At 43.5% G+C, this 27,523-nt stretch overlaps 1 protein-coding gene and 1 long non-coding RNA gene across 14 annotated transcripts in view; one reads left to right on the top strand and one right to left on the bottom strand.

Annotated features, from left to right (window-relative positions):
* The window catches only part of LOC106506547 (uncharacterized), a 760,340-nt gene extending 743,026 nt beyond the window's left edge, over nucleotides 1–17,314 (top strand). For 7 of the 9 annotated variants that reach the window (XR_014830961.1, XR_014830960.1, XR_014830958.1 and 4 more), the window contains 3 exons: nucleotides 9,612–9,791; nucleotides 13,004–13,949; nucleotides 16,541–17,314. This is a non-coding gene — a long non-coding RNA (uncharacterized LOC106506547). Of the gene's footprint in view, nucleotides 1–9,611; nucleotides 12,641–13,003; nucleotides 13,950–16,540 lie in introns of those variants that run through there. The other 2 variants (XR_014830975.1, XR_002339518.2) reach the window with 1 other exon arrangement.
* Nucleotides 1,731–27,523, bottom strand: part of EBF1 (EBF transcription factor 1) — a 394,923-nt gene continuing 369,130 nt past the window's right edge. For 4 of the 5 annotated variants that reach the window (XM_005672579.4, XM_003359834.5, XM_005672581.4 and 1 more), the window contains exons 12-16: nucleotides 19,987–20,052; nucleotides 18,842–19,019; nucleotides 18,010–18,189; nucleotides 13,995–14,189; nucleotides 1,731–4,928 (exon numbers count right to left, since the gene is read on the bottom strand). In XM_005672579.4, coding sequence (XP_005672636.3) covers nucleotides 4,897–4,928; nucleotides 13,995–14,189; nucleotides 18,010–18,189; nucleotides 18,842–19,019; nucleotides 19,987–20,052 — 651 coding nt within the window. In that variant the 3' untranslated portion in view covers nucleotides 1,731–4,896. Of the gene's footprint in view, nucleotides 4,929–13,579; nucleotides 13,663–13,994; nucleotides 14,190–18,009; nucleotides 18,190–18,841; nucleotides 19,020–19,986; nucleotides 20,053–27,523 lie in introns of those variants that run through there. The other variant, XM_021076602.2, reaches the window with a different exon arrangement.

Here is a 27,523-nt window from a genome sequence, read left to right as displayed (position 1 = left end):
TGTCTGTCCTCACCCCAGCTCACCCACGTCATGGTTTCCCAGCAGGGTCCCCAGGGACAAATACAGAGCAGTGCATGTATGAGCCACAATTAGACACTCCAGGCTGGAACTAGGACTGGTTTGCCTAGTGCATCCTAGCATTCAGTACAGTGCCAAGCACCTAGTAGGTCCTTAGGACATGTTCTGAACAGAAATTCCCAAGCTCCACCGTGCCACCTTCCCACCTACACACTCAGCCTTTCTGTTCTTGATGCACCACATCCACTGCCAAAGCTCAGATCTTCACGCCCGCCCTCATTCCCTCTGCTTAAGGTACCCACCCACCTCATCCTTCACATCTCAGCTTAGGCATCACTTTGTCTGGACACCTTCCCCACCCTTCAGGTTAAATCAGGTCTCACTGTAATATACTTTCAGAGCATCCTAGGTTTTTTCTTCATTGCCGTTATTGGTTTGTTGGTTTGTACTTGTGTGGTTACTTAATGCCTGCTTGCATCACTCATCTGTAAGTTTCACAAGGGCAGGACCAGTGTCGCTGTGCTTGCTGTAGAATCCACTATGCCTCACCTGGTGCTGGATACACAGTAAAACCCTCAAGGTTTACGTGAATGAATGAATGTTTCCAGGAACTAGGCCTTAAGGAAAGTAGAAACCAGCAGGGGTGTGGCTGACTATTTGATTCTGTGAAGTACTATGACATGACCGTCTCATACTAAACATTCTAGACTAACTTTGAATATAGATTTAGCTTGTCTGAGATTGAGAGTTTCCTGAGGGCAGAGGCTTCTTGTGCATTTTTTTAATCTTCTGTATTTCATACAGAATTCCAAAAATATATATTGAATGACCGAATGAATCAACATAGATTTCTTTATAAGAAAAGGATGGTAGCTTCTCTACGTATTATCACAATCTTTCATTACCTCAGATTAGGCTCTAGACCTGAGCAAAATGCCCAACGCAAATGATCACGATGATGGTTGTAGAACAGCCTATCAGCTCTGGCTGTCAAGTTTCTGTTGATCTACGGCCTCTTTTCTGAATTTGCAAGGCATTGTTCCAAGCTACAAGCATCATTAACCTTATCATGTTCAGTAACTACAAAAGTAGGGAAAGCATTGAACATGGAGTATTGTACAGGAGTATGTACCTCTTGGGTGTTTGTGGAATGTTTGACTCTGGATAAATTTGGTTTTATCCAAGAGGAAAAGTGTCTTATCCACATGTGATTTAAAACTATAGATCATAGAAGGGTCTGTGTTCACACAGGCCGCCTCATCAATGAGCCAGGGCCTGTAATTAATTGACCAGAAGGCTCAGTGGGATTAATTAGCAGCTGTATGCGAAGAGCTTGATTCAGACTTGCAGCACGGAGGATGGCTTTCCAGAGTGGCCAGGTCCTGGATTCACAATTGGGTCATTTCAGGAGGATCTAATTGCTTGCCTAGGGAGATCCTTTGGAGCTCTTGGCTTCTCCTTGGGCCATTATGGGCACTGCGTGCCTACCTGCTGCCAGCAGAGGGCAGCAAAATGCTGTGTGTGTTCGATTTGCATCCCAGATGAGCAAATCCCCAAGGATCCACTAAGAGGGAAAGTGGGTGTCCCAGGATTACTCTCCCTGCCTTTCTCTGGGTGTCACCAGTGGTCTGAGTAATTGTAAACACAGACTTTTTACATTATGTGGGACAGGGGCTCATCCGAAATAGAGAAATGAATACACAACTAGGAGCTGCCATCACAGACAGGAGGTAACTTTAATTAAATATTGTGAAAGTTGAAAAGTTTTTACAGCTTGAATTTTTGCAAAAAAAAAAAAATTATAACAATCTCTACAGTAGTTAGGTTCTCTAACAATTGAACTGTACAGTGTGTGTCTATTCCAAAAGTTTGATAAGAAGGTGAAAGGTTAGACTTAGAGATGACTTTGTTAAGCTGCATCCTTGTACAATGTGAGGCCAGGGCATGTTATGCAATCCAGTCATCCAGAAGCTGTATTTTTCCCCCAAAACCAAAATCTTAGTTGAATTCTCTATTTTCGTCTTAAAGCCATATTCTGTATTTAGGGGAACATATTTACTTGTAAAAGTTTTGTGTAGAAGAAAGAGGGTCCGAGGGTCAGAACGTCTTTTCATCTAATCAATATAAATAGAGGCAACAAAACACAAATGATACACATTTTAAAGGCTCTTTGGACTTTCAAGATAAGTTCTAACCACTACGCATGGCTGACTATGGGTGGCGTCTGTTGTCAGGGTCTGAGCCGGATACCTCACCGGCTGACCGGTCCTTCACAAACAGTTAAGGGGCTCACCAGACAAAATATGGCTTTAAATTGTACACATCTTCAGGCCAGCGCTTACCACACGAATTCAGACAACCTTTCTGAGTACCGAGAAGCAATGCGTCCACCTTGCTTACATTTTCCAGTTTTATTATTATTCATCATTATTATTATTTCTCACCAAGAAAAATCAGCTTTCCTCCCCTCCCTTCCCTCCCGCAAACCCCTCCCCCCACCCGCCCCAACCCATAAAAATCCACTCTGACAGTCTAGTGAAAACCATTGCAAAATCCATAGGGGGGCATGCACAGTTGCAGCATTGTTGTAAATTTCTTGCTCTACTAGAAAAGTTACATTGTCTTAAGGTAACAAAACAGTTCTTTTGTGCTTTTCGATTTCTTTTTTTTTCTTTTTTTTTTTTTCTTTTTTCTTAGAATGTGAGTGATGACTGACAGTTCTGGTGCACAGTTACAATGTACAAGTGAAATGAATATGATTTGCATTGTTAAGGCATCCAATCTGCTGGTTTATATTTATGTGAAAGACAGAGGAAATATACAAGCAGACTTAGGAAAGAAAGTATGTTCACTGATTTCTATGAAGTTTCTCCTCGGAATTTAATGCACAAAATGCGTCACTCCAAAGGGAGAGGTTCCATGCATATTAATAGAGTAAAACAGCATTAGGGTTGTTTTTTTTTGTTTGTTTTTTGTTTTTTTTCTGTAAGCTTCCAAAGCAAAGGATACATTTTTTTTAAATCTACGGAACTAAATGCTACAAGAATAATATGCTACTATTTTTTTGCCATATATTGGAAAAAACTTCTTAACTTACAAATAATACAAAAATAGACAATGGCTTTTGGATGAAAATTAAAAAATGAAGCATGGTTTAAAACAATACTAAAAATAACTATAAATGAAATGTTTAAAAATCACATTGAAACAGCTAATACAACTATAGGTGACCAAACCAATACGCACTTTTCACATAGCAAACATACACAATAAAATAAATTGGGAGTCGGAGGAAAAGAAGGAAGGGGAAAGCAATGTACAAATTCCAAAGATAAATACATTATTTATATGGATATCTTACAAAATCCCCTTTAAAACAAAAAGCCTTTTAATTAACTTTGCAAGTATGTGCAAGCTAAAGGTAGTGAGCTTTTTTTTCTTTGCAAAATATGCAGTAAAATCTTTTTTGTGTGTGATATTGAAAAACTGTCTTAAGACATTAAAATGTATAAATAGAACCACAACTTTGGCAAAAAATCACAAAAAATCTACAGTATTTATAACTACATACAAAAACACAACAGCAAAGAAAAAAATACCAGGCAAATGCATCCTCAGAGCTTTGCTGCATCTCTGCTATTAATTCCTATTTTTAAGAACACTTCCCGGATAATGAGAGCAAAAATTCCCATCGAACAGAAAACTATGTTTCGGAGGTCTTAACCTTCTCCTTTCTCCCAGTTTCCTTTTATTCTTAATTCCAAAGCACTTAACCTGTCGTTTTAATCTACTATGTTACAAATGGTTAAGGGTCGACTGATAGAGGCGCTGTCTCGAATGGGTCATCTGAAATACCTGTCACGTTCCTTTTGTCAGCTTTTGAGGATTGGTATGAAGTCCGCAGTTAGAATGAGTAAACTTTAAACTTGTCAATGGCGACGTGTAAGTGGGATTTTGGCTTGATAACTGGAGGGCATATGTGGAATTCTGTGCCTGACCCTGTTCCATGAAGTCTCAAAGGAGATCCTCACAAATGTGTGTGCCACCAAGCTCTCAAGAGGCCACCGGCTTCAGAAGAAGTTGACATAAGCAAGAGAGAGAGTGATATCAGGTTTAAATATGCAGTTGTAACATCTGTCTAGAGGCACTGGATTTTTGAGCAGAAGGGGAACTGTGATCACTTACATCACTTTTTAACTTTCCAGGCTGCATTTATTTACACAGTTACTTAAGACAACAATACAAAAGAGATAAATAAGCTTGCACTGCTAAGGGATGGCGTGTTAAGTTAGATACTGGAAATGCACTGTCCGAGTAACTACCACTTGATATGCTTTAAGGCGCAAAAGCCGACCCTTAGTTTTCTAAAAAATCTAACTGGCATTCCTATTCTGTCCCATACAAGCTTTTTTTTTCTTTTTTCTTTTTTTTTCTTTTTTTTAACTTTTTTGTAAATATCACCACTTCATTCTCCTTTTACACAGCTTTAAAAACATCATAAATTAAAACATGGAGTCTTATTTATAGTGTCCCTTGTATACAGCTTTACGGTTTATAAAAGACAAATGATTGCAGTTAAGCTTAAAAAAAAAAAAAAAAAAAAGAAAAGGAAAAGTGGATTTGCTTTTATCAACACGGAATAAATATATCCCCCCAAGGACTCGGGAGGTACAACTGTAACCAACACCCTGCATTCGCAGATCCCTTCCAATTTCAGTATTTGCAAGGTCGGTGATAATGTTTGTTTAAAAATCTGCAGTTATTGTGATTCCTCTTAAAAAGGCCTGAGTTAAAAGTTCCACTCTGGGACTTGTATCAGATTACTCTCTGTAGCAGAATCCAACCTTTTCATTAATAAAATTCTTCAAGGCAATTCTTTCACATGGGAGGAACAATCATGCCAGATATCGCTGTGGAAAGAGAAGACAAGAGTCAATGGTTTTCCATCCAGACTTCTCATTGAAAGAGGAAAAAAAAAACAAAACAAAAAACAAAAAAGATGAGGACAGAAACACCCACACCCCACTATGTTGGTTGAATGTCAGCCACAAATGTGCTCTCTCATTTTCCTTGGAATAAGTTTTGGTTACAAGAGCTACATGCAAGTTATTAAGAATGAGAACATATTAGAGAATGAATGTGTCTTTAACAGAACAGAAAATCCTAAACATCCCTCCAAATCTGATTTCAATTTTCAAACCTAACTGTAAAGTCACATAGTTTGAATACTGCTGGGAAAGTTGTGGCCTCAAAACTTGCAAAATAGAATTTTCAATTTATCACTCTTGTATATTCCCCCTCCCTTTCACTTCCAAAAAAATAAACCAAAATAACAACAACAACAACAAAAAACCAAAAAACTTGGTCCTCCCTAACTGCCAGCAATTTCTACAAAAAATGTGTGGCTCTGCCTGTGCTCTGTATTAGCACGAGGACCAGAGCAGTGGTCTGAGTGCCTCTATCTTGGCCCGGGAGAAGGAGGCCTCAGCTCCAGGAGGCACTGTTCCCTGGGCACAGTCAGGTGGGAGAAAGTACAGAGGATAAAGAGGCAGGATGGCTTCTTTTTGAAATTTATTTTTTTTTATAGTTGGATCCTACTTTTTTTAATATAAACTTTATTGGAGTATAGTTGACTTACAAAGTTGTGTTTTAGTTTCAGGTGTGCAACAAAGTAAATCATTATACAGATACCTATATCCATGCCTTTTCAGATTCTTTGCCCATAGAGGCTATTACACAATTCTGAGTGGATTACCCTGTGCTACGTTATAGGTCCTTGTTACCTATCTATTCTCTGTGTAGTAGTGTGTATATGTCAGTCCATCCTTCTAATTTATCCTTCCTCCCACCCAGCCCACGTTCCCCCTTTGGTAACCATAAATCTGGTTTCAGAATCTTTGAGTCTGTTTTGTAAGTTCTTTTGTATCATTTTTATTAGATGCCACGCATTCATGATCTCACATGCTATTTGTCTTTCTCTGACTTGCTTCACTTGGTGTGATCATTTCTAGCGCCCATACCACTGTGTCACTCAAGGTTTCTGCAACAGTCTGACCAAGTCCATAGAAAAATGTAGCTTAGAAAAGCTGAAGGGAGATTCTAGCAAAAGGGAAGGCTGCATGGGCTCATCAAAAACCTTGCAAAGTGTTTAGTTAGGAGGCCACACACAGTTGTATTTAGAAGAGCATGGAATCCCACAAGCCAGCATTCCACCTCTGGCTTTTCTGCTTGCAGCGTGTGTCCTCCAGAGGTAGTTGCTTGTTTCTTTGAATCTCTCTGCTGGCCTCAGCTAGAAAATACAGCGTATCAGTATTTGCAGGGACAGTGATATTGCTAGGGTTGTTGGTGATTTAAATACAACAAGCCACATGAAGTGCTTGGCCTCCATCAACTCCTGGTAAAGATCTCAGGGAGGGGAGCTGCTATTATTTGTAACCCATCCCTTCTGCTGCTAAATTGGCTGTGTGACTGTGACCTGGTGTCCACGGCTTAATTCTCTGGGCTGTGGTTCCTCACATCAACCAGGTGCTGGAACTTCACACGATGGGGAAAAGACGTAAAGGGATGAGTGCAGGAAAAGTAAAACAAACAGTGTGGTGACTTTAAGATGTGTAGAGAGGGGACAATGCTCATCATTGGAAGCAGGAGGCAGCCATTTTTGGCTCCCAGCGATGACTTAGCAGCCTGTCAGGCAGGGAGAGAGAGCCATTGCTTTCTTTTTGTTGGCAATTCTAATTTTAAATTAATGTCATTGTCAGTGGTGGCTGCACCTAGGAAGTGACCCTTTAAATTTCCCAACTCTCATGTCTGCAAGAATGTGCCTTATTTTTTAAAGCCAAGCTACCACACGTCCTGCAGTAGACACAGGAAGGCCAGGTGAGACTCTGAGCCCTGGGGGCCCTATATCCCTTTGATTCCCCTCCCCCACCCCTTACATTTTTGATTCAATTTTTTTTTTTTTAAGTATTTTGCCAAACACTTTTTCCGTTAATTCTTAAACCCATCTGTATTCACAGGGAAATTTAATCCACATGTTTCTGATTCATTTACACGTAAATCATCCAAATGTTGTTTTGCAAGAGCCGTTTTGCAGTCCAAAAGCTCCTGGAGTCTTTTTCATAAGCCCTCATAAGCCATTTTTCTTAGAAACAGGAAGTGTTTCTTGCCAAATGCAGGCCCACTTAAACCCCCAAAGATTTGGGATCCGTTGGAAAGGCAGTCCCCCTAAGGTTTGAGTGAGCCCTAGATGCAACTGAAATGCCGAGCTGGGTATTTCAAATGAAGCCTGGAGAATTCAAGATGCTGTAGCCCAAAGGGAAGGGAAGGGAGGGGGCTTTGCTGCGTGACAGCTCAGCAGAGCTCTGCCTCCCTTAGGGTCTTTTCCTTCAGGCTGGAGGTGGGTCCAGGCACCTTTACTAAAGGCAGGCCTTTCAGGGAAATTTTGAACCTCGGGCAAAAGAAGCCTGTCTCCTTATGCCTTCCACCAAAATCTACTCTAGGTGCCTGGCATTAAAGCCTCCCCACCCTGCCCCCACCTCCCCCATAGCATAGCCCAGGTAGTGGCAACATGATGCAAAGCAAAGGAGGAAACTGAAGACTCCCTGCTCATGTGGTCAGTGAGCCTAACCAACATTTATCACTTGGACTCTCAGAAACAGCAGGATTTCTTTTCTTTTTATTCTAGATGACTAGAAATTTTAAGAAAAGATCTACTCGGTGTTCCAATACCGGAATAATGGGTTAGATCAATTAGACTAAACTTCCACAAGGGCCACATTAAAGGTTGCAGAGCAAAACTAACGAATATGCTGCCAGCCCAGAGCTAACAGTGCTGCCTGGTCTGCAGCACAGGGATGGCAAACTCCAGGCTGGGATCCATCATACGTGGGCAAGGTGCCCTCTGTGGGGCCTGAGGTCTCGGCCAAGGTCTGCCTTCTGCAGGTGCGGAGTACTCTCCATGCCCCCCGGCCCCAATGCTGACTGCTCATACCCACCACATCTTCCAAATTCTTCCGAGATGGTGGGGAAGGAGATTTTTTAAAAGATTCAATAGACCGGTTTATTAGCCTATGTTAGCAAAAAGTTAAAATTAAAACCAAACAAACATCTTTAAGGGTAGCTTTGGTGCTGCCACTTTCCTATCTTTCCTTCTTGGCCTCAGACTTCTCAGAGGCTCTAATGGAAGCCAGGGACTCCCTCTCCAGAAGGAGAATTAGACCCAGAATTTTGCACATACCATCAGGGAGTTTCAGCTCCCTAAATCCCATCTGCCACTTCCTAAACCCTTACTGATGAGTAAATGTGGGGAAGGGCACCCCATTTATAGCCTGTGAATTTAGGCACTTCTGGAGAGACCTTTTAATAAAGAAAGCTCATGGCATGACTGCAGAACAATCTTAGAAGCTGTTTTTCTTGTATCTGTGCTGTAATCCTCAAGCTTACTTATGTGAGTGAGAGGGATGGGTGTCTGAGGTTTAGAATGTTCCAGAAACCCCACTGGCACATGGACCTACCCAAGCAGGGCCCAATAAGATTTCCATGAGGACACAGCACTCTCCAGAGTGACGTGTGCCAAGCCATCACAAGGTATCACAAGACTGGGGTGGCTCTGCCATGTCCGTGGCAGCTGGGTAATCGCGTTCTCTGACAGAAGGTCAGAGAACTACTGGCTTGAGAGGCAACACAGTTTTTGATTTGATAAGAACAAAGACAAGATGGGAAGTCTGGCAGAGCTTGGGAGAGTTTGGCGCGAGAGGGTGGAATGTGGTTGTCCTCGAACCACCACATGTGTCAGAATTAGGAGCTAATCAGGAACAGAATGAGGGGAAGAGTTTGCACAAATGGGATGAGTGCATCTAGAAGGAGACAGTTGCTTGAGATCTGCTACTGGACTGTGAAGGGTTGGGTGGGGCCGTCCAGCCTGATCTTCAAGGTGGAGGAAGGAAAAAAACCACGATGTGGGTACAGTTTTTGTGAAATCACTGTGGCCGTGTGTTTTTAATTCTTCCCTGCAGAGGCTGGGACATGGTTGGAGTTTAAAATCACCACATTGGGGGCAGTTCCAATGGCCTGGTGACAGCATTCTTTGGGCTGCCTCTCTCTTGATTAATGAAGTCCTTTGAGGCCTGAAATTGCATAGAATTCATGCTGTAGGGGACACAGATTCAGGAGGGAAAGGATGTCTCCAGGACAACAGCTGAGCATACAAGGTGGCTCAAGTGTTTGCCTCTGAAAACAGACATCCTTAGGGAGCCTCAGGTCAGGACGGATCAATGATGTCATCTCAAGAAGAATGGAAGAAGACTTTTACCTTTGAATCCAAAGTATGTCTGCGCTTTTACCTTTGAATCCAAAATACGTCTGCATTTTTCCAAAGTTTTTCATGAGATGGTCATTGGTCTTATTCGGAAAAGGGTTCTGTGGGCAAACACGTCTAGAGAACTAAATGGGAGTCTTTTTGTTTAACTGTAGGATGTCTCAGCTGCAGAGCCTTCAGTAAACTTACATGCCTTGTGACTCAAGACAGTGATGCAGTAGCACCATTTCCTAAGTTTGACCATAACGTTTTCTTTCTTTCTTTTTTTTTTTAACAGAACATCCTCTGAGACTCCAGAAGTGCTGAGATAGAGTTGCCTTGTCCTAAAGATAAAGCTCTCAGATATATGGTAAACTGTCTAAGGTTTCACCTCCCTGGGAGAGAAAACCAGTCGGAATCACAGTAGGAACTGTGGATTTTTCAACGTATGTAAAGAAACGGAGCTTCTGACTCCCAGGTAAGGATTTCCTTGTTCAACCTTCTTGGCACCTGCGCTCCAGGAGGCCGAGCGGCTTACTGGCCACTGCGTAGGACTCTGGCACAGGCTGTCCTCCATCCTTCTGCTTAAAATGCCCCTCCGCCATCTCCCTGTGCCCTTCATCCAAGGTCCAGTTCAAAGTCAGCCTTCTCCATGAGGCCCTTGTGAATTCTCCCTCATCTTACCCTTCCCTCAACTCCCAGAGCTAGGTGCCCAGCCTCTCCCAGACAGATCTGCTTTCTTTCCTGAGGTGCTGTGCTTCCTCCAACATAGGAAACAATTTTAAGGTCAGGATTTTCTGGTCCACGTGGGTCCAACCCGTGGTTTGAATACAGCCATTTAGGGTAGCACAGGGGCTTTCATAGTGGTCTGCCTTGGATTGAACCCTAGCCCCCCCACCCTTGTCTGCTAGATGTGTAACTCGGGATGAGGCATCCTGGCTCTGCCTCAGTTTCTACATCTGTAAAGTGGGGACAATAAACAGCCAACATCTAACAGTGGTTGGGAGAAGCACACCTGACAGCACAAAAGCCAGGCTGGGAAAAAGCCCTGCTTCCCATGTTAGTGGCCGTGACCATCGTCACCACCATCACATGAGACCGCAGTGCGTATCTGGTGGGGAATAAACATGCAAGCAGTCACCAGAGGAAGCAGAGAAAGGGCTGCTGGGGAAAGGGGCCTCTCAGGAGTTGGCTTTAAAAAAAAAAAAAGAATGATGGACAATTAGCAGAGTGGTAGTTGGAGGTAAATAGACCTTTAAAACACTTAAACAGCCTAAATGTGTCACCTCTCATCTTGTTTATATGGTCAATTTGCTTAACCAACTCTTCCTTCGTCACTCTCCCTGTCTTAATGATCACAACTCTGAAGGAGGTGGGGCCAGATGAAGCAGGAGTTACTGTAACAATGAAAAGGAGGAGGAGGAATAGCAACACTTCAGAGATTCTCACCCTGGATTCTGTAACCCACCTGTGTCCTTTTCTTTACAGAAGTGGAATTTAGAAAGCTGAAGATGCGCTATCACTTTAGTCATGGGTCTAAGAGCCCACTGTCAGAATGTCACTTTTCTCAAAGGAGAATCCGGGTCCCCAAGCAAGAACCCTCTGAAAAAAATGGTGCAATGCACCCAAGGCTGCAGGCATGGTGTGCGGAGGGCAGATGTGCCGTCCTAAGCACAAGCCCTGCCTGGGGAGTCCATGGGGGGAGTGGAGGGAGCAGGAGGAAGGACAGCTGCCAGGAAGCTGTGTGTTGGTTAATGTGATTTTCATTCCTTTACTCATACCTCCTCCACTGCTACTTCTCAAAAACTAGGGATATTTGGCACATGACAGTATTGGAAAAACAAAAAAGCCACCAGAAAGAATCTCCTGGACACATGATCAACCAGAAGGAAAGGGCAGTGTTGGCCACAGTAGCAAATCCAGCAGAAAGCACCTGAGCTACACCCCAAATCCTCCCCTTCGTGAGCTGTGCATTAGAAATGTCATAGAGAGTGGAGACATGGCTGCTCATCAGGACAGCAGACTTGGGTTAGAAACATCCTGGTGTGGGGGCAGGGGGACAACAGCACAAACTTTCTACATGTCCCTGTCTTGACACCATTTCATTATTTAAGTGTAAACACACGCACACCTACAACACCAAAGGTTCCTTAAATCCAGGAGATTCTAAAATTGGCGCTGATTCCCTATTTTCAGTCCCTTCCTGCTGCTGCTTCCTTGGTCCACAGGACACACAAAAAACACTTGGCCTCACAGAAGGGCTGCCCACTTCAGTCCCTGGCTAGCCGGTGATAGAGTTTCCCACACTTCCAGAGCCGAGGGCCTTTTCCTCTCAAGCACCACCCCTCCACGGTTGATTACAAACCCCGCTAGACCGTCTTCCTGACGTCAAGTCTGTGTTTAACAAGGGCTGTGATTGACAGCCCAGGAATGGGAGGTGTCTGCTTTCCATATGTTTTATCCTTATTTAAGCCCATTATAAGTTATGTGCGCTTAAGCATTATATCCTTAGTTTGCCAGCTGAAGGTGTACGAGGGTAACAAAGCATTATTTTTAGCCGAAAAAGAGACTTGCATGAATGGGTGGCTCCCTTTGTGGGGTGGGCATTTTCCTGTCATGCATAATGTTGCCTGAAATGCAGTTCCACAGCCTGATTAGCTTCCTCTTCCCTCTAAGAAGGTGGCTTTGCCAGTGCATGTTTCAGGGAGTGGCACTGGCACTGACCTTGGCTGTGCTGGGCAGACTGGCCAGCAGGTTTCTGAGGAAGGTGCTGCAGTGCCCTCATGGAGTCAGAAAGGCAGAGTGAGGAAGGCACTCAGGTTCAGGAGCCACACAGATTTGATTCAGTTTTGGCTCCATCCTCTCTAGATATGTGACCTTGAGCAAACTGGGGGGCCTTAATTTCCCCATTATATAATGGGAACAGTACCCACCTCACAGGGGCTTTGAGAGAAAGCATTTAAGTTTAGGGTCCTGTACAGAAAACATGTATATAAGTATATGGAAATAGGCATAAGCTGGAGTTCGCATTGTGGCTCAGCAAAAATGAATCCTACTAGTATCCATGAGGATGCATGTTGTACCCCTGGGCTCGCTCAGTGGGTTAAGGATCTGGCATTGCTGTGAGCAGTGGTGTAGGTTGCAGACCTGGCTCAGATCTTGGCATTGCTATGGCTGTGGCTGTGGCTGTAGCTGTAGCTGGCGGCTGTGGCTGTAGCTGTAGCTGGCAGCTACGGCTTCAATTCAGCCCCTAGCCTGGGAAACTCCATATGTTGTGGGAGTGGCCCTAAAAAGACCAAAGGGGAAAAAAAAAAGAAAAAAAAGAAATAAACATAAGAAACAGGGCAGCCTGACTGAGCCCTCTTGACTTCCATGGCTGACACCATCAGTGAAGATGGGCAAGCTGGCCACTGAACGAAGGCTCCATAGGGCACTGGGCAGGCTAGGGATTAGGGCATAGATCCTGCAGGGTGTAGATTCATCTCCACTGTTTCTGGCCATGCCTATGGGCAGGTATTTCCTCTCTTTATGCCTCAGTCCTACCATCTGTACAATGGAGATGATAAGCATCCTCATGTCTCATCGGGAAGCTGTGAGGATTAACCGAGATAAAGCAGGCTCAGTGTTTAGCATTGGTCAGTGCTCAAGGAATGGCGGCTGATGATTTTATTGATCTAACTTCCCTGCCAGGGGCCTGAGGAATCCTGGATGCATCCTGTTTACCCCATCGGAGGAATAATGTGCTCGAGAGATGGAAAGAGGAGATGAAGTTTTGAGCCTGAGTTTGAAGCCAGCCTCTGCCACACACCCCTGTCGGAAGTCAGGCAGCGCCATGACCTCCTCCCTGACCTTCCGCTTTCTTATCTGTAAAGTAGGGGCTCAGAGTACCTATCACACAGCCCCGCTCTGGGGAAGGAAGGAGGTGGTGTGGGTCAGCACAACACAGGGGCCGGCACATGAGAAAATCATGAGAAATGGTGGACCCATTTTAAAAGGCTGTATTTTTTCCTCAATGAATAGAAAGGTCACCTCGAATCTTGGTGACTATATTAATTCCCATCCATATTCCATGATGGAGATGAAATCAAATAATTTTAACATGAACTAGTCTTCTAGTGGCCCCTTGGGGTTTCTGGTTCCCAAGGAGAAAATCTTAGGTCCTGGGTCTAAGATGCTATAACTCAAGGGCTGTGGTTGGGCCCTCTCACCCCCTGCCTTCCACCTCCCCACACATGTCCACACCGACACAGGCAACAGGAAGGGAAGGCTGAGTGACCTACTTCAGGAGAAGGTCAGTCCCGGGAAGGACCCTGCAGTGGAGAACTTGCTAGAGTCCATAAAAGACTGGTCTGATTATGGCCACCACAGGGAATGAGAGAAGAAAGAGAAACGACGGCTTTAGTAAGTGGAAACAGTATTCTCAAGCAAATCCCGGGCCGGAGCAAAATTGCTGGGGTTGGAAAGAGGACTGCTCGGGCCACTCCAGCAGAGGAGAGATGCAATGAGCTAGGGGCCCAGGCGTCAGGGCCACAAGAGCAAACACAATGGAACGGACGAGATGCGGGCGAACAGAAGCAGGCAGGCCCACGGCTGATCCCCTCGCCACAGCGACGCATCTGCTTCATGCCCTGGGAGGGTGAGTCAGGGCATCTGGTTGGCCCGGGCGGAACCTGGGGCTTACCTTGCAGGCTGTTCCCGTTGGTGCTGGTGCAGGTGGGAGGCGGGGAGGTTTGGGGTCTGACGACAGGCGCAAAAGCACTCTTCTGTTTCACGGCTGAGACCATGTTGGCTGGTGAAAAGGAGAAGATGCCAGAGGAGCTGCTGCAGTTGGAGGGGAGGCTTGTGGAGGAGGCCATGGTGGGGCTGGATGGCACGACTGAGAGGGGCAATGGGAAAGGAGAAATCAGCACCTCTCCTGGCATCCTGACTCAAGGCAGCTTGGCCCTGACCCTAGCCCCCACCTGCTCAAGCCACCCTTCTGGCACCAGCCTTCCCTGAACTCTCAGGATCCTATTTGCTTTCATCATTTGATACTGCGCAAGTATTTCCTTTTATTTGGTGGTCATCTTCTATGTGTTTGTTGTGGGCCAACTATGTGCCAGAGAGTGTGCTAGGATATCCCAGGCCAGAAAACAGAAGTGCTCTTATACAGGATAGAGTAGCACACAATAGCCTCAAAGGTGAGCATGGCCAACTCTGGGGAGGCAGGGAAGGGAAACCCAAGAAGGCTTCATGGAGGAGGTGTCAGGGGAAGCATTCCAGGTAGGGTCTAAGCTAAGGTTCTAACAAAGGGGCTGGGGATACAAGAGGCAGGAAGAGCCAGTCCAAGAGGGCGTGGGCACCAGTGGAAGAGTGTTGTGAGCAAGAAGGGTATGCAGAAGGCAACACCAGGACCCCACCTTGAGGCAATGGCAGATGGCGATGCGTATGTGTCCCTTGCCTCCCCATGAAGCTACAGCTTCCTTAAGGCCCTGACTATATCTTAATGCTCCAGAGCATGGAGAAAGGAAGGTAGGAGGCTGGCTGGATCAACAGTCCGCCACCTGCAACATGGGTGGATAACGAGGAACAAGTCAGAGTTCCCAGTTCTCTCTCTCCCCGCCTCGGAGCTGTTCAACGTAGATGTATGTGAATTTTAAGCAGCAGCAGGATCCAGGACCGAGGCTTTATGTACATACTCACAGTCAGTGGGGTGGGGATGTGGATTATCAATGATGGGAGATCTTTGGCGGGTCAGAGAGTGAGAAAACCTAGCTGCTGGGGGATATGAAAGCGTTTGGTCGATACACGTTCTCTACCAACCATAGTTCTTTCCATCTGGCCTTTCTTCTTTTGCTAGTTGCCAACAACCTCAGGTCACTTTAGGAGACAGAGATTTTGCACACATGAACGCCCTCTCCACTCACAACTGGTACTGTTACACACTCACCTTCCATTTCTTCATCTCCCAGGGAAAAGTATGACTCCTGTCCAATGGTTGTCAGGCACCTAATTCAAACTCTAGGCACTTCCTCCTTTACTGTATTATTTTTCACATTACGTCATAGACATGATATACCGCTTCTCGCATCTTCTTCATCTATGTCATTGCCTCGCAAGCTTAGGTTGGGATCTCTTACCTCCTCTTTACACCTGAGCCAACCACCAGGCAAGCGGAGACTCAGACAAGAGTTCCGTGACTTTGCCCCAGGGCCACTGCTGGAAGGTGGTGAGGCCAGGAACCAAACCCCAGTTCAGTGCTCTTTGCAAAAGGCTATCCTGCAAAGGAAACCGATCGCCTGGAGAGAGGCCCCTTCCCTTGAGCACCCCAAAGTCCAAACTGCTGATGGGGTGGCCTCCTCCTCAGCCTACTGGCTTTGGAAAGTTAGGGAAGTGGTTATCACATGGGTCACAGGCAGCAACTACCAACCGGGGGAAATGAGCCTTTGTAATCAGCCCTCAGCACTACACAATCCAAAAGCACTAAATGCTTTATGGAGCAGAACACCCAGCCGCCATCCTCAGAATTTTCACAAACATTTTCTAAACTGTACTTTTTCTTTTAATGAGACCAGCATTTTTATACATCTCTTAGGATTTGTAAATGTGAAAATACGCTCAATAATAACACCCATTTAAATTGCAAAACTCCTGCACTAGAGGTTTGATTTTTAAATATTCGTAGATTTGAAATCCTGCTGGTTCACTGAGGAAGGCAATTAATCTCCTTGGCAAATGCGATCATTATGTGTATTTAGAGGTGGGGCGTTTGAGGGGGGTGGTTAACAGAGGAAGAGGTGAAATATAGTCAAGCAGTCCCATTTGTTATAACATTATTAGTTATCGGCCACCACACCAGAAAGTGTGTTCACCAGTGGAATGTCTTATTTTATTTTTTATTCTGTTTGGGATTTTTCAACATGAGTGGTTTATGAATAATTAAATGTTATGGAGGCAAAAATTCAAATGAGCTGGGCTTTGTGTTTATTGTTGTATTTGCATTTATGCAGATAAAACCGTCCCATCTGAGAGCCTATTTGAGAATTTAATACTATATTTGTGAGCACTGAGGAAATCAATTAATGGAAATTAAATGTTCAAAGTTTCGCAGTCTGACAGATGCAATCTCAGGGCTGGGTGTCTGCAAGGGCTTGGAAAGACAGAGCAATCCAGGTCCCTAAATTGAATTGCTACCATATAGCAATTAGGTTATTGATTTAATTAAGAATCCCACCTTTTAATTTTCAGGTCATGATTGAAACATTTTCTGATTGAGTGGAAGAGAGAACCCTGAAATGATCTGCGAAACCATCTTTCGATGAATCAAAATCTAATGGGAAACTGGCCCCAAACACAGAGGCTTGAGCAGATAAGATGTAATGTATGCAGATTATGAGGACTTTTAAATGTTCAACGAGCTGTTGATTCCAAACAGATCAAGTAGAAATATAGAGATTTTAGCACATTCCGAGCCTGAAAAATTCTCCCAGAGAGCAAATGGCCCTAAGTCTTATTTTCAGAAATAACTTCTCTCAGGGGCCAAGAACGATCTTTCCTCTTTCAAAGGACTAGCACACTCCACATTTCCACTATCAGAGAAAGCATCAATTTTAGTATTGTTTTTAGCCAAGACTCTCATTTTAAAAATCACAGCCATGCTTTCATTCAACACCGCCACTCCTATCACTCCACAAAAGTCTGAGAGTTTGCACACGTTATACACCAGAAGAGCCACCCACACTATCCGAGATGAACTTGGTTTTCTCTAAAAATCCTCAGAAGGCGATCAAGAGACTGTGGAGACATAGCCCGTAACGTTTTACATGTAAAGATGCCAGTTCCCTGAGCTTCTTGAAAACACCGTCTAAATGCTGCACCCCAGATCCTTTAAGCTCACTTCTTTAAGGCAGGGACAAGGCACCGAACCACATTTCTTGCGTATGTGTGTACACATCTTGTACATGTCTGTCTTTCATCTTGCCAAATTTGGGGAAAAAAAATAAAGTTTGTTTTTTGATTTGCTAAGTTGTGTTTTTTCTTTGGACACACCAAACACAAAGGGGGAAAAAAAATCCCAAGCATTAAAAAAAAAATAATAAAGGAGTCGAATTTCTAAAGGGAAAGATTTTAAGTTTTAGATAGTTGTGAGTATGCTATATACTACCAGCAGTACTTGATAGTATCATTCCATCATTATGATTATTACTAAGATTTAGAGAATGCATTTCCCCTGGGCCAGGTGTCAGGACAAGCTCCTGACATGCTTCACTGTATCAGTCTCACAACTGTGTGTGTGTGGGGGGGGGGGGGTGGGGGCGGTTAGGGTTGCTGGTTCCTTCCCCATTTTACAGATCTGAAAACTGAGGTTTGGAGAAGAGATGAATTTGCCCAGGGCCTCGAGTCAGTAACTGGTAGAAGAAAGAGTCAAAGCCAGCTCCATATGACTGGAAGCTTGGGTTCTTGCAATAATATCCTACTACTCTTTGGGTTATAGCCAAGTTTTCTTAGGATGCAGGGGGAGGAAAGTGAGCAAGGAAGAGGACACAGCTTCCTGCTGGAGACAAGGCTGCCTTTGGTAGCATTCCCTGGGTCCCTTCCAGGCAGGACAGTGGAGGGGGTTGGCCCCTCAGGCTGGGGACACCTGTACAGTGGGCCCCATAGCATGGCGCCCAGTTCTTGGAGCAGAAACATGCAGAAACACAGGATATTCTACTCACTGGCATAGGGCGAGTTGGCAGCTGAGCCATTGAGGAAGGTCGGGGAGCCGCCCAGATTGGACATGGCTGCGGTGCCATATCCGTTCATGCTTGTGGTGACCGAGTTGTAGTTGGTCTGCTGGGGGGTGGTGCTCGGCACGTACCCATGCGGTGATACGCTGCTTGAGTTGCGGGTAAAACCTGAGGGGTGGGGACAAAACCAGGGATGAGGGTGGTGCTCGGCTGGGTGGCAGGTCCGGGAGGCTTGGGGAAAGGGAGGTCTCTGTTTCTCGCCCCCTTCCTGCATCCCAGAGGGAAGGGGCCAGGTGATTCATGGGGGTGGGTTGGCGGTGCTAGCTGCGTGATTAAAATGGGAAGCGATCAAAAGACACATTTCTTGGGAGATCATAAATACTTAGCAGGGCCATGAGAGGTGGCAATGCAGGACCTATAAATTATCATTTTGGAGCAAAAATAAATCCCAATCTAAGAAAATCACCCTGGAGGTAACAGGTTCCTATCCTGGGCGAGGATTTTGTGATTTGGCTCCTCGAGACTTTAATTCCAACCCTCTTTGTAATCTGTCATCCATGGTTTACAGTGAGAAGTCCAACGGAGAGGCGGCTAAAGGCATGCCTCCTTTCTAGCTCCTCCACCAGATTAGCAGCCATGAGGGCTAGCGCCAGAATTCTACAATATTTGATACATACTCAGGAGGAATCTCCCCTCTGGGAGGGGAGAAAAAAAAAAAAACATTAAAAAATAAACATCGTTTTGTGCCAAATAAATGGGGTGGAGTAGCCTGACCCTGGGAAGGGGCTGGAAATGGAAAGGAGAAGGGCAGGCTCCTGACCCTGATTGGTGGCCTGCGACGCCTCGGAGACATTCACGGCCAGTTGTCCACTGAACGAATTCACGCCCATCATCCCCGCGTGGACGGAGGTGTTGGTGAGGGCGGGGAGCTGGCTGTGGTTGCGGGGCACACTGTACAGGGCCTCTGCGATGTCAGCCGCTCGCTTCAGAATAATCTCCTGAAAAACGAACAGGCACATCCTCATTAACTGTCCCCGTCACGTCCCCAGCAGCGCCATCTTCCAGTTGTTCACCGCGGGCAGTGTTCATGCTCCCAGCGGTTAACTGCACTAACTTCTGCTACCTTCTCAGCAAACCTGTGTTCACTCTCATCCTCATCATGCCTGTATCACAGAGGAGGCAACTGAGGCGCCGAGAGGCGGAGACCTCACTTAAGGATGCCTCCCTATTTAAGGACAGGGCTGGGCTGCATTACTCTGTTGGACTTTGAAAGTCCGATAAGTTAGCCAGTCCTTCCTATTGCCTCACAGTACAGGAGAGCAACCCAGGGCTTCCATTCCCCACCAATAACAGAGGATTCTGGGGTCACATGCACACGCAAGCATGCATGCACACACACCCCCCCTGCAACTCCCCTCCTCTGATGACGTTAAGGGCACGCTTATGTGACCACCTGTGTCCCTGAGTATTGGTGGGACCGTGTCTCTTGGATATTGATTCAAGTGGCACAGGAAAGGAAGGAATGATTGCTCAGACTCATCGTTTCCTGGGCAAGTTGAATCATACACATGGAATTGCTTTATGAAACAGAAGCAGACAATATTCTGGCCTCACTCTACTCTTTAGGAGAAAAAATTAACCCCCTCCCCTTTTTCCTCCTGAAGTTTTTTTGAAAATCTGAGAGGAATAAAATAAAGCACCAGTCCCTCTCTTCTTCAGTTAGGAAGTACACTCCCACAGATTTGTTTTAAATAAAGTGCCTTTTCTCATAAGGAAAATAATTCTCTACAAAAGGCAATAGAAGATTTGCAGAAGAAGAACCGAATAGCCTTGCAACAGGTTATGTCTGCATGACTCACACTCTGAACTCATGCAAGGGTTTTCTACTTTGCGTAGTTTGTCATTATAGTAAGGACTCTGAGAGCTTCAGTTGACTGTGGAAGGTTCGAGACCCAGTGCACTCACCTGGTTGTTGTGGGGCATCCCATACAGCGCTTCCACCAGATCCGCAGCCCTTTTGAGTATCACTTCCTGTCCAGGAGAAAAGCAGATACAATCCTCTGAGGAACGGCAGGATGTTGTCTTTTCACACAATCGCGTTCCAGTTTCCTCTGGCCATGCTTTGCCCACACACCACCTTAAAGGCAGTAGCTTTGGGGAACTCCAGAATGGCGTTAAATCACCCATTTATCCCCCTTCACAGACACACTTAATCAAGTCAAAAGGTGAGCATCATTCGTACTTGCAAGATAAAATATATCACTCGATAGTCTGCCATAAGCACGATAGAGCACTCATATGTTTATTGCCAAATACAATGGCGAGGTCATTTACTAGATTACTATAATCGATGTCAGTTGGTACATGCTATGAATCCCTAAGATGTGTTTATTTTGCACTTAATTGCTTATTCCAGGAACCATGACCTTATCAGGCAGGTCATTTTCAAGGGATTTCCAATCAATCTTCAGCTACCAGAAGCATGTAGCGTTAAACTTCTTTTGTTTATCTCCTGTGTGCGGCAGAGTCATGATATAAGGAGGTGATGGAGTAAACCCACGTACTGTTTTGTCAGAGGCTCTTACAAAAGAATTCTCCTGCCCCTGGAAGCTCCCTCTGCACCAATTTTCATGACTGGCAGAGTCTTTCTTGTATAGCAATTCTTTGCTATTTCAGTACTGTTTGTCATTTTTCCCATTTGCTCATTTATCCTCATCCTAGATACATGCTCTGCTGTTCACTCCAGTCAAAGAAAAAAAAAATGTCTCCTTTGCCTTGAGGTGGGCTTCCATATTTAGCTAGCATGCTTGTTTCTAATAATATAGGGCACTCGACAAAAGTGTGTGGCGGTAATTTTTTTTTTTCATTCCAACCATAAGAAATCGTTCCCTCTTCATTCTGCCCTAATTTTCTGCAGATTCATTTATACTAGAATGTGAAAAGGAAGGTTAAGCTATAAAATGGAGGTTTATCAGAGAAGCAAACCTGAAGGCATGGTACTATTATCAGAGGTGATATGTAAGAAGATATGTTTACAATTTTTTTTTTTTTTTGCTGTGGATAAAGTTTCAAAAAGAAGTTTAACTTTAAATATTTGACACAATGGATTTCTGCATGGAGAAGCAGTGCTGTTCAATTTTCACATACCGCAGACGCTGATCAGAAAATAGGGATATAATTGCGTTCATTTTGCTGTCACCATAGCCTCTTCAAAATTTCTTGAACAACTCTTGAAATGACAAGCTTTTAGATACATATTAGCATTTTTCAATTTTAAATTCTCTATAATATACGGTAAAATAGTTGTCATACTGCAGTAACTACTTATGACATATATAATGTCCTAAATTCAAAAATGAGAACGAGGGGTTTTCAGTTCTCAATAAACATTTATGCTTGCCTTAAACTGCTAGGCCCCATTTAGAAAACAGTTGTTATTTTTTTCCTATAAGGAGTGAAAAACATAATCAATGGGGTTTGAATAAATACATCTGAGATAATCGCTTTTTTTTTTTTTAATGCAAGCTACAAGATAATTCACCACATTTTGTTGGCCATACTGTCTGACCACAGCAGTTAATAATTTGCTATGGCATGGGCACACTAAACCCCATCCCCAGATCAAATTCAGCTGGGCTGCCCTCGCTGAACCCTCATGGCTTTATCTGGCTCTTAGGAAAAATTAAAACAGGATCAATTTAGTTTATTTACTAAAATCTGACTTCTCTGGGTCTATAGTCCTTTATTTCTTCAAGTAAATATTTATGCCAGTTTTGGGGCTTGACAGGGAAGGTTTTTTTTTTTTTTTTTTTCTTTTCGCTGTAGGGAAAAAAATAACAGGTCTCCTGTTTGTCACAAGCAAGATGAGGTGCAGTTAGAAACTGCACTTGTGAACTTCAGTCTTGGAGCAGCATCACTGATAATGGAGAGCAGTGCTTCTAATTTTAAAGAATTTCTCAGAACCTGGGAGGAGGGAAGTTCAAAATAAACTCTAAAATCTCTTAAGTTTCTGCACCTGAAAAATTCCAACTATCAGTGTAGGCAATTATATTTTGGGTGATAACGTTTTTTTCAATGACATAATCCACTTATTTCTTCTTCTTCTTCTTCAATACCTGTAGCTCTCATCACCATTCAACCTTTTGAAAATGAAGCATGTGAACCTCAATTCCTAGAGCTGCCTCCTTCTTCAACCTAGGAAGCCGGGACACACTTTCCACTGGGCATGGTGCTGGAGGTGGGTCAGCACCCCAGCATTGCTGCAGACCAGCAGTCTTGAGGACCATGAACCTGGATTTCATGTCCTGGAAGTGATCCCCTTCAATGATACCTTGCCCATTTCAAAATGTCCTTCATGGTGGTATTAACTTCGGGGTTTTAAGGGAGAACCCACTTTTGTTGTGGCTCAGTTTTGCCAAAGTGATACAGCTTTTATTAGTTATTTCTGCAAATGGGAAGGTGAAAGGAAATTTCTGGGTCCTCTATGAGTTAGTGCAGCAGACCTGCAAGGTGCTTGGATTTCGGTGACCAGAAAATTGCTCTCACCTCCATGTCATTACGCTCCCAGTGAACTAGCCCCCAAGCGTGTTTGTGTTGGGGATCTAATATATTGCCTTTCAATCAGAGCTGAGAGCCACTGAACACACAGACAGAACATGACGAGCAGGTCAGGAAAGCAATAAAGATTTTACAGAGCTGTCCAAGGTGCTAAATTTACTCAATAATGGCTTTGGCACCATAGTGTTAACCTCTCATTTACTACCAGTTTGAGGGACTAAATTGAAGTAGCTGACTTCATTTACCTTGAAATGTATATTTTATGACATTATGTAAGTAGATTGAAAGGGCACTGCAGTTTTAACAATTTAAAGGCTAAAGCATGTTTAAGATGAAACTTGAATATTTATTGTATATTGCACTTAAAGTATATAGAATGTTAAAATGTATTGATTAAATTTGTAAAAGGCATTATAAAAATGACAGGTAGTATAAAAGATGTATGCCTTTTAAAATCAAATTGATAGTATATGCTATCTCTTCGGTGGTCACAAGTGTAATTTTTTTGCAGTTTTAAATGGTAATTTGAAAAATCTGTAATTTCACATTAGGAAATGATTGAGCCTGGAATGTTAAAAAAAAGAGAGAGAGAGAGGGAGAGATTTCCCATAAGGGGAAGAGCTAGATGTTTCACATAATCTTTTGTCTCTGAAATTGTTCCTAAAGTCTTATTTTTTGTGACATTAGGATGGAGCATATAAGGCTCCTTCCATTCTAATATGCAATTTTAACATTTCTGAATAGAAAGAACACTTGACTAGTACTAATATCTAATTTTTCAAGGCATTTATTTGTCAGGAGAGATTTTCTCTTCTTTTCATAATGTTTAAAACGTCTCCCTGCTAGCAGTTTAAACTTCCAAGATAATTAATCCTATCCTTGGATTAAAATATACATATCGCATTGGAGAATTAAGAAGACAAATACTAGTATTCTAAATATTGAAAAGCCCCTGAATCTCCTTGTAGAGCTAATGCTTGTTCTCCAGTTTACATCCTGCATCCGACTATTGTATTCTCTCTTAAAGAAACAGCAAATGTTTACGCCTTCCAAACAACACCTTTTTGCTGACATATCCTTTCACAATTAAAACCTGTCTTTACCTATCGTACTATAACCATTGATTGTTGATTATGTGAATGGGGAGTCTAGAGAGAAGAGAAAACAGAAAACCCATACTAAATCTGTTTAGATTTAGTAGAAATATGGGGGAGATTCAGGAGTGGGGTAAGAGAAACAGTTCAAGTGTAATTGTTACAACTTTTGCTTATGTTTAGGAACCTTTGTAATCAAAATGCTGAATGGGCTACAAATAGAGAAGATTTGGCTTTACTTCCTATGTTGCAACCCCATCAATTAGCAAATAATTTTTGAGCTTCCTGTTGCCCAGTAGTCCCATTCTGATGGTACTGGTCAACTTTCAAGACACTCTGTCTTCCTGGAATTCAGGCATGGGGTTCTACAGGGGCTGCAAAAGATTTCCACCACCAGCCGGTCCTACCTTCTTTATCCAATCTTCTCTCCTTATACATCTGAAGAACTGCTCTCTGTTCTGTGTCAGCTGGTCCTCTCTGGTCTAGAAGTAGCATGCCGGGCTCTCTCCTAATGCTATACCTTCACTCATTTCGCCCTGATCCCTCCTGGAAAGCTGGCTCCAGTCTGGGGTCTTTCACACTGCCTTCCTGTCCTCTAAAGCCTGGTAATGAAGGTGGTGCTAGTAGTAGTGGTGGTAAAGAAATGGAAAAGATAGGTGCTGTTTACTGAAAGCAAAACATTAACTCTTTCAATCTTCATTTGACAAATGAGGAAACTGGGAAAGAGGGGAAACTGGGAAAGGAAAGAGAGGTCTGCCGGCTGGCCCTGAGTTCACACAGCTGATGGATGGATTCAGTCTCAGGCCTGTTGGACATCAGAGCTTGAGCTCTTCATAGCTACACTAGTCTATCAGGACTAAATTCACCTTCCCCGGGACCCCAGCTCCTAACCTCTCCCATGCCTCTAACACTCAGCATGGCACAGAAGTAGAGGCCATGGGGTCATTTTGCTCTGGTCTTAAGTGTGTTAGTCTTCATTCTCCATTAGACTGTGGGGTCTCTGAGGCCATGAACAGATCTTAATCTCCTCTAAGCCCCAAGCACAATCCTCAGCAAACCACGGCCTCTCTTGAGGAACTCTTGTTGAAGAGTTTATCCTAAGAGAGTTACTTTAAAAAGTGCATGCTTAATTGATATGAGGAAATGACTAAGTCATATATTTGGCATAGTTTATAAAACCAGAAGATTTCAAGATTTCATTTGCCTTCAGACTTTTTAATCCAATGTATAAATTCCCAAAGGGGTCAAGTCTTGATCGGGGCTGGGGGGTGGGGGGAGGTGCATGGATACCACTTTTGAAAACCGATTTTGCTCCTTCACTCCTATTGGCTTGTATGTACATTTTAATTTTGTGATTAATGTAATGAATCACGTCAGGTTCAGACAGTATCTCAAGTCATAGGCTGCTAGTAACATGAGGTTGGTCTTGATGTACATCAGCCTTTTATTACCTGTACTTTTAGGCTCTTAGAAATACTTAAGGCATTTGCACACTCTTGGGAACCAGGCATATCATGTCTGATATGCAGACATGGCTAATTCATCTTTCCTTCTGTTTCATGACAGTAAAATCTCTGAGGATTATTCACCTACCATGGGAAACTTCCCTTCAGCATCTGATCTCAAATGAGTTGCTGATAAGCTCGTATTCACTGACCCCACCTAGCCTTCCAGGGAGAAAGATGTCTAATCATAGAAAACCAAACCCATTGATAAGCCCAGGTCAATGTGTTTTGAGTACTTCAAGCCCAGATGTGCAGGGGAGATGGCCTGAACTCTCATTCAGAGCACAGAGAGGCCAGCTCATAAAGCCAGATGGGTACCGATTTACCAACACCACATTAAGTTCAAATCTCAGAATCAGATTTTTGAGACTCTAGAAACTCCCTCATAAAACCAAAGCCCAGGGATGCTTCGGTAATTTGGGAAGACAATCTGTGCTTGGAATTAGGCTCCTTCAAGTAGAAAATAATGTTTTGAGAGACATAGAAGAAAACAGAAGGTCAATGATAAGCATCAATTATCAAAGTCAAGTGGACGTGGGTGATTCTCGAGAAAGAAGTACAGTACTTTTCTGTCACTGCACATTTTGCTGACATCCATTTACCACCAATCTACTTTGCCTCATCTCAGGGATTTAAGATAACAGTGGGTCCAGCTCTCAGCAACATAAAATGAAGTGGAATAGCAAAATCACTCCTGATGCAAAGGCGATAAGCAACTACCAATGAAATCAGCATGGACTCTATTCGCCTCGTCACTCTGGAATTTACTACTGGGTCCAGATTTTTAAACACTGTGTTTATCTCACTAGCTTTTAAGTTCTAGCTTCCCCCCGACCCCCGACTTGGATATAAAAATGTGGTGACACTACTGAGTGGAAAGCCTAAAAGCCAAAAAAATTGCAAGTTTCTGGCAGCCTATTTTCCCCAGAGCTGGATGTACAATGCAATACACACTAGTTGTACTGAGAGGGAATTCTGTGGAGGGTAGTTTTATATCCCAATGTCCTTTGTGTTTATTCAGCCAAATGGAAAATTCCACAATGTTAGACTTTGCATCCTAAGAAATCATATAATGAGGGCAGTGAGGGAAAAAGTAAAACAAACCAAAATAATACTGGAGCACTGTTTAGTTTTTGATCCTCTGAGACATTCCTCAAATTTTTCATTTTTTTCTGGTAATATGAACTTCTCGAAATAGAGCTTACCGCAGATCATCAGAAACCTTTAGTGTCACACTTCAAACCCTCTTTGCTCAGAAGCCCTATGACTGAGGAGAGTCACTTACATTTAGCATGGATATAATTAAACATGTTTCTGTTGAAAGGGGACTTCTCATTATGGCTAAGGACCACTTTAGAGTAAATTGAAATGGAAAGGAGGAGCAGAGATGAGGTATAGGTAGCAAGTGGTTATTTCTAGGGAGGCATAAAATGCCAAATGTGTAACAATTATATTTTACAGCCCTGCATTCTAAAGACTTCATAGCGTTTTATTATATAAGAAGCTTCAGATGAAGCTTACTGAACATTCCAGCACACACTCATTGCCTGCAGTCTTTAAAGAAAAATAAAATTCAAACCATAATCAAAATCTGCAGAAATGGCCACAACAAAGGAATTCAATATTTTGAAAAGGTCTACTGCTATTAACACAGGAATCATCGAAAGCAGGTGACTCTGGTCTAAAGAAAACGCAGGGGTTTTAGGGAGGCTTCTGAACCACCTCTAATTTTAAAGTCGATTCTGTGTTCAGATTAGACCACAGCCCTCTTACTTCTCAAACATATGATTATGTATCATTGCTCCACGTGGCTGGAGGTGCACCAGAAAGCTTCGCCTTTGTTACAAACGTGGTGAAGAGACACGGAATTAAAGTAGGTTGTAAGCTAATGCAGCTGTATCAACGTAAGACATGCTAACTTACATGATTGACTTTTACAGTGGAGAGAAAAAGGCTGTTTTCAGGCAGCTGTTATTGCCTCAATGGAAAAAAAAAAAATCAATGAAAGTGAAATGAACAAGAGATTTTGTCTGAGTTGCAGTTAATACCACTGAAGAGCTATGGATATTAAAAGGTCAACAAATAAATTAGCCAGAGTGTTATGAAATGAATGATTTGGCTTACAATTTTATTGAGTGAAAATTGTTCGCTGCCTATTAGACCAGGTAATTTTTATCTGGTGCCTCAATTACTGTTCCGTAAGCAATAATATAGTTGAAAGAGCTGTTGGTTCGATCGCATGACCTCTGAGAAGCTGGCTAGGACAGCTGACTCTACCATGATGGATAACTAAGCTTGGTCTCCACGAGGTGCCAAACCTCCCTTTCCTGCAAGGAGATCTCATAA

This window comes from Sus scrofa, chromosome 16, assembly GCF_054392235.1.
Source record: "Sus scrofa isolate SSC_HxYL_T2T_F1_AM1 chromosome 16, Sscrofa_HxYL_maternal_Yorkshire_Landrace_v2.0, whole genome shotgun sequence".
NCBI lineage: Eukaryota > Metazoa > Chordata > Mammalia > Artiodactyla > Suidae > Sus > Sus scrofa.
The sequence above is the reverse complement of the archived record's forward strand: the minus strand, read 5'-3'. Positions and strand labels throughout refer to the sequence as shown.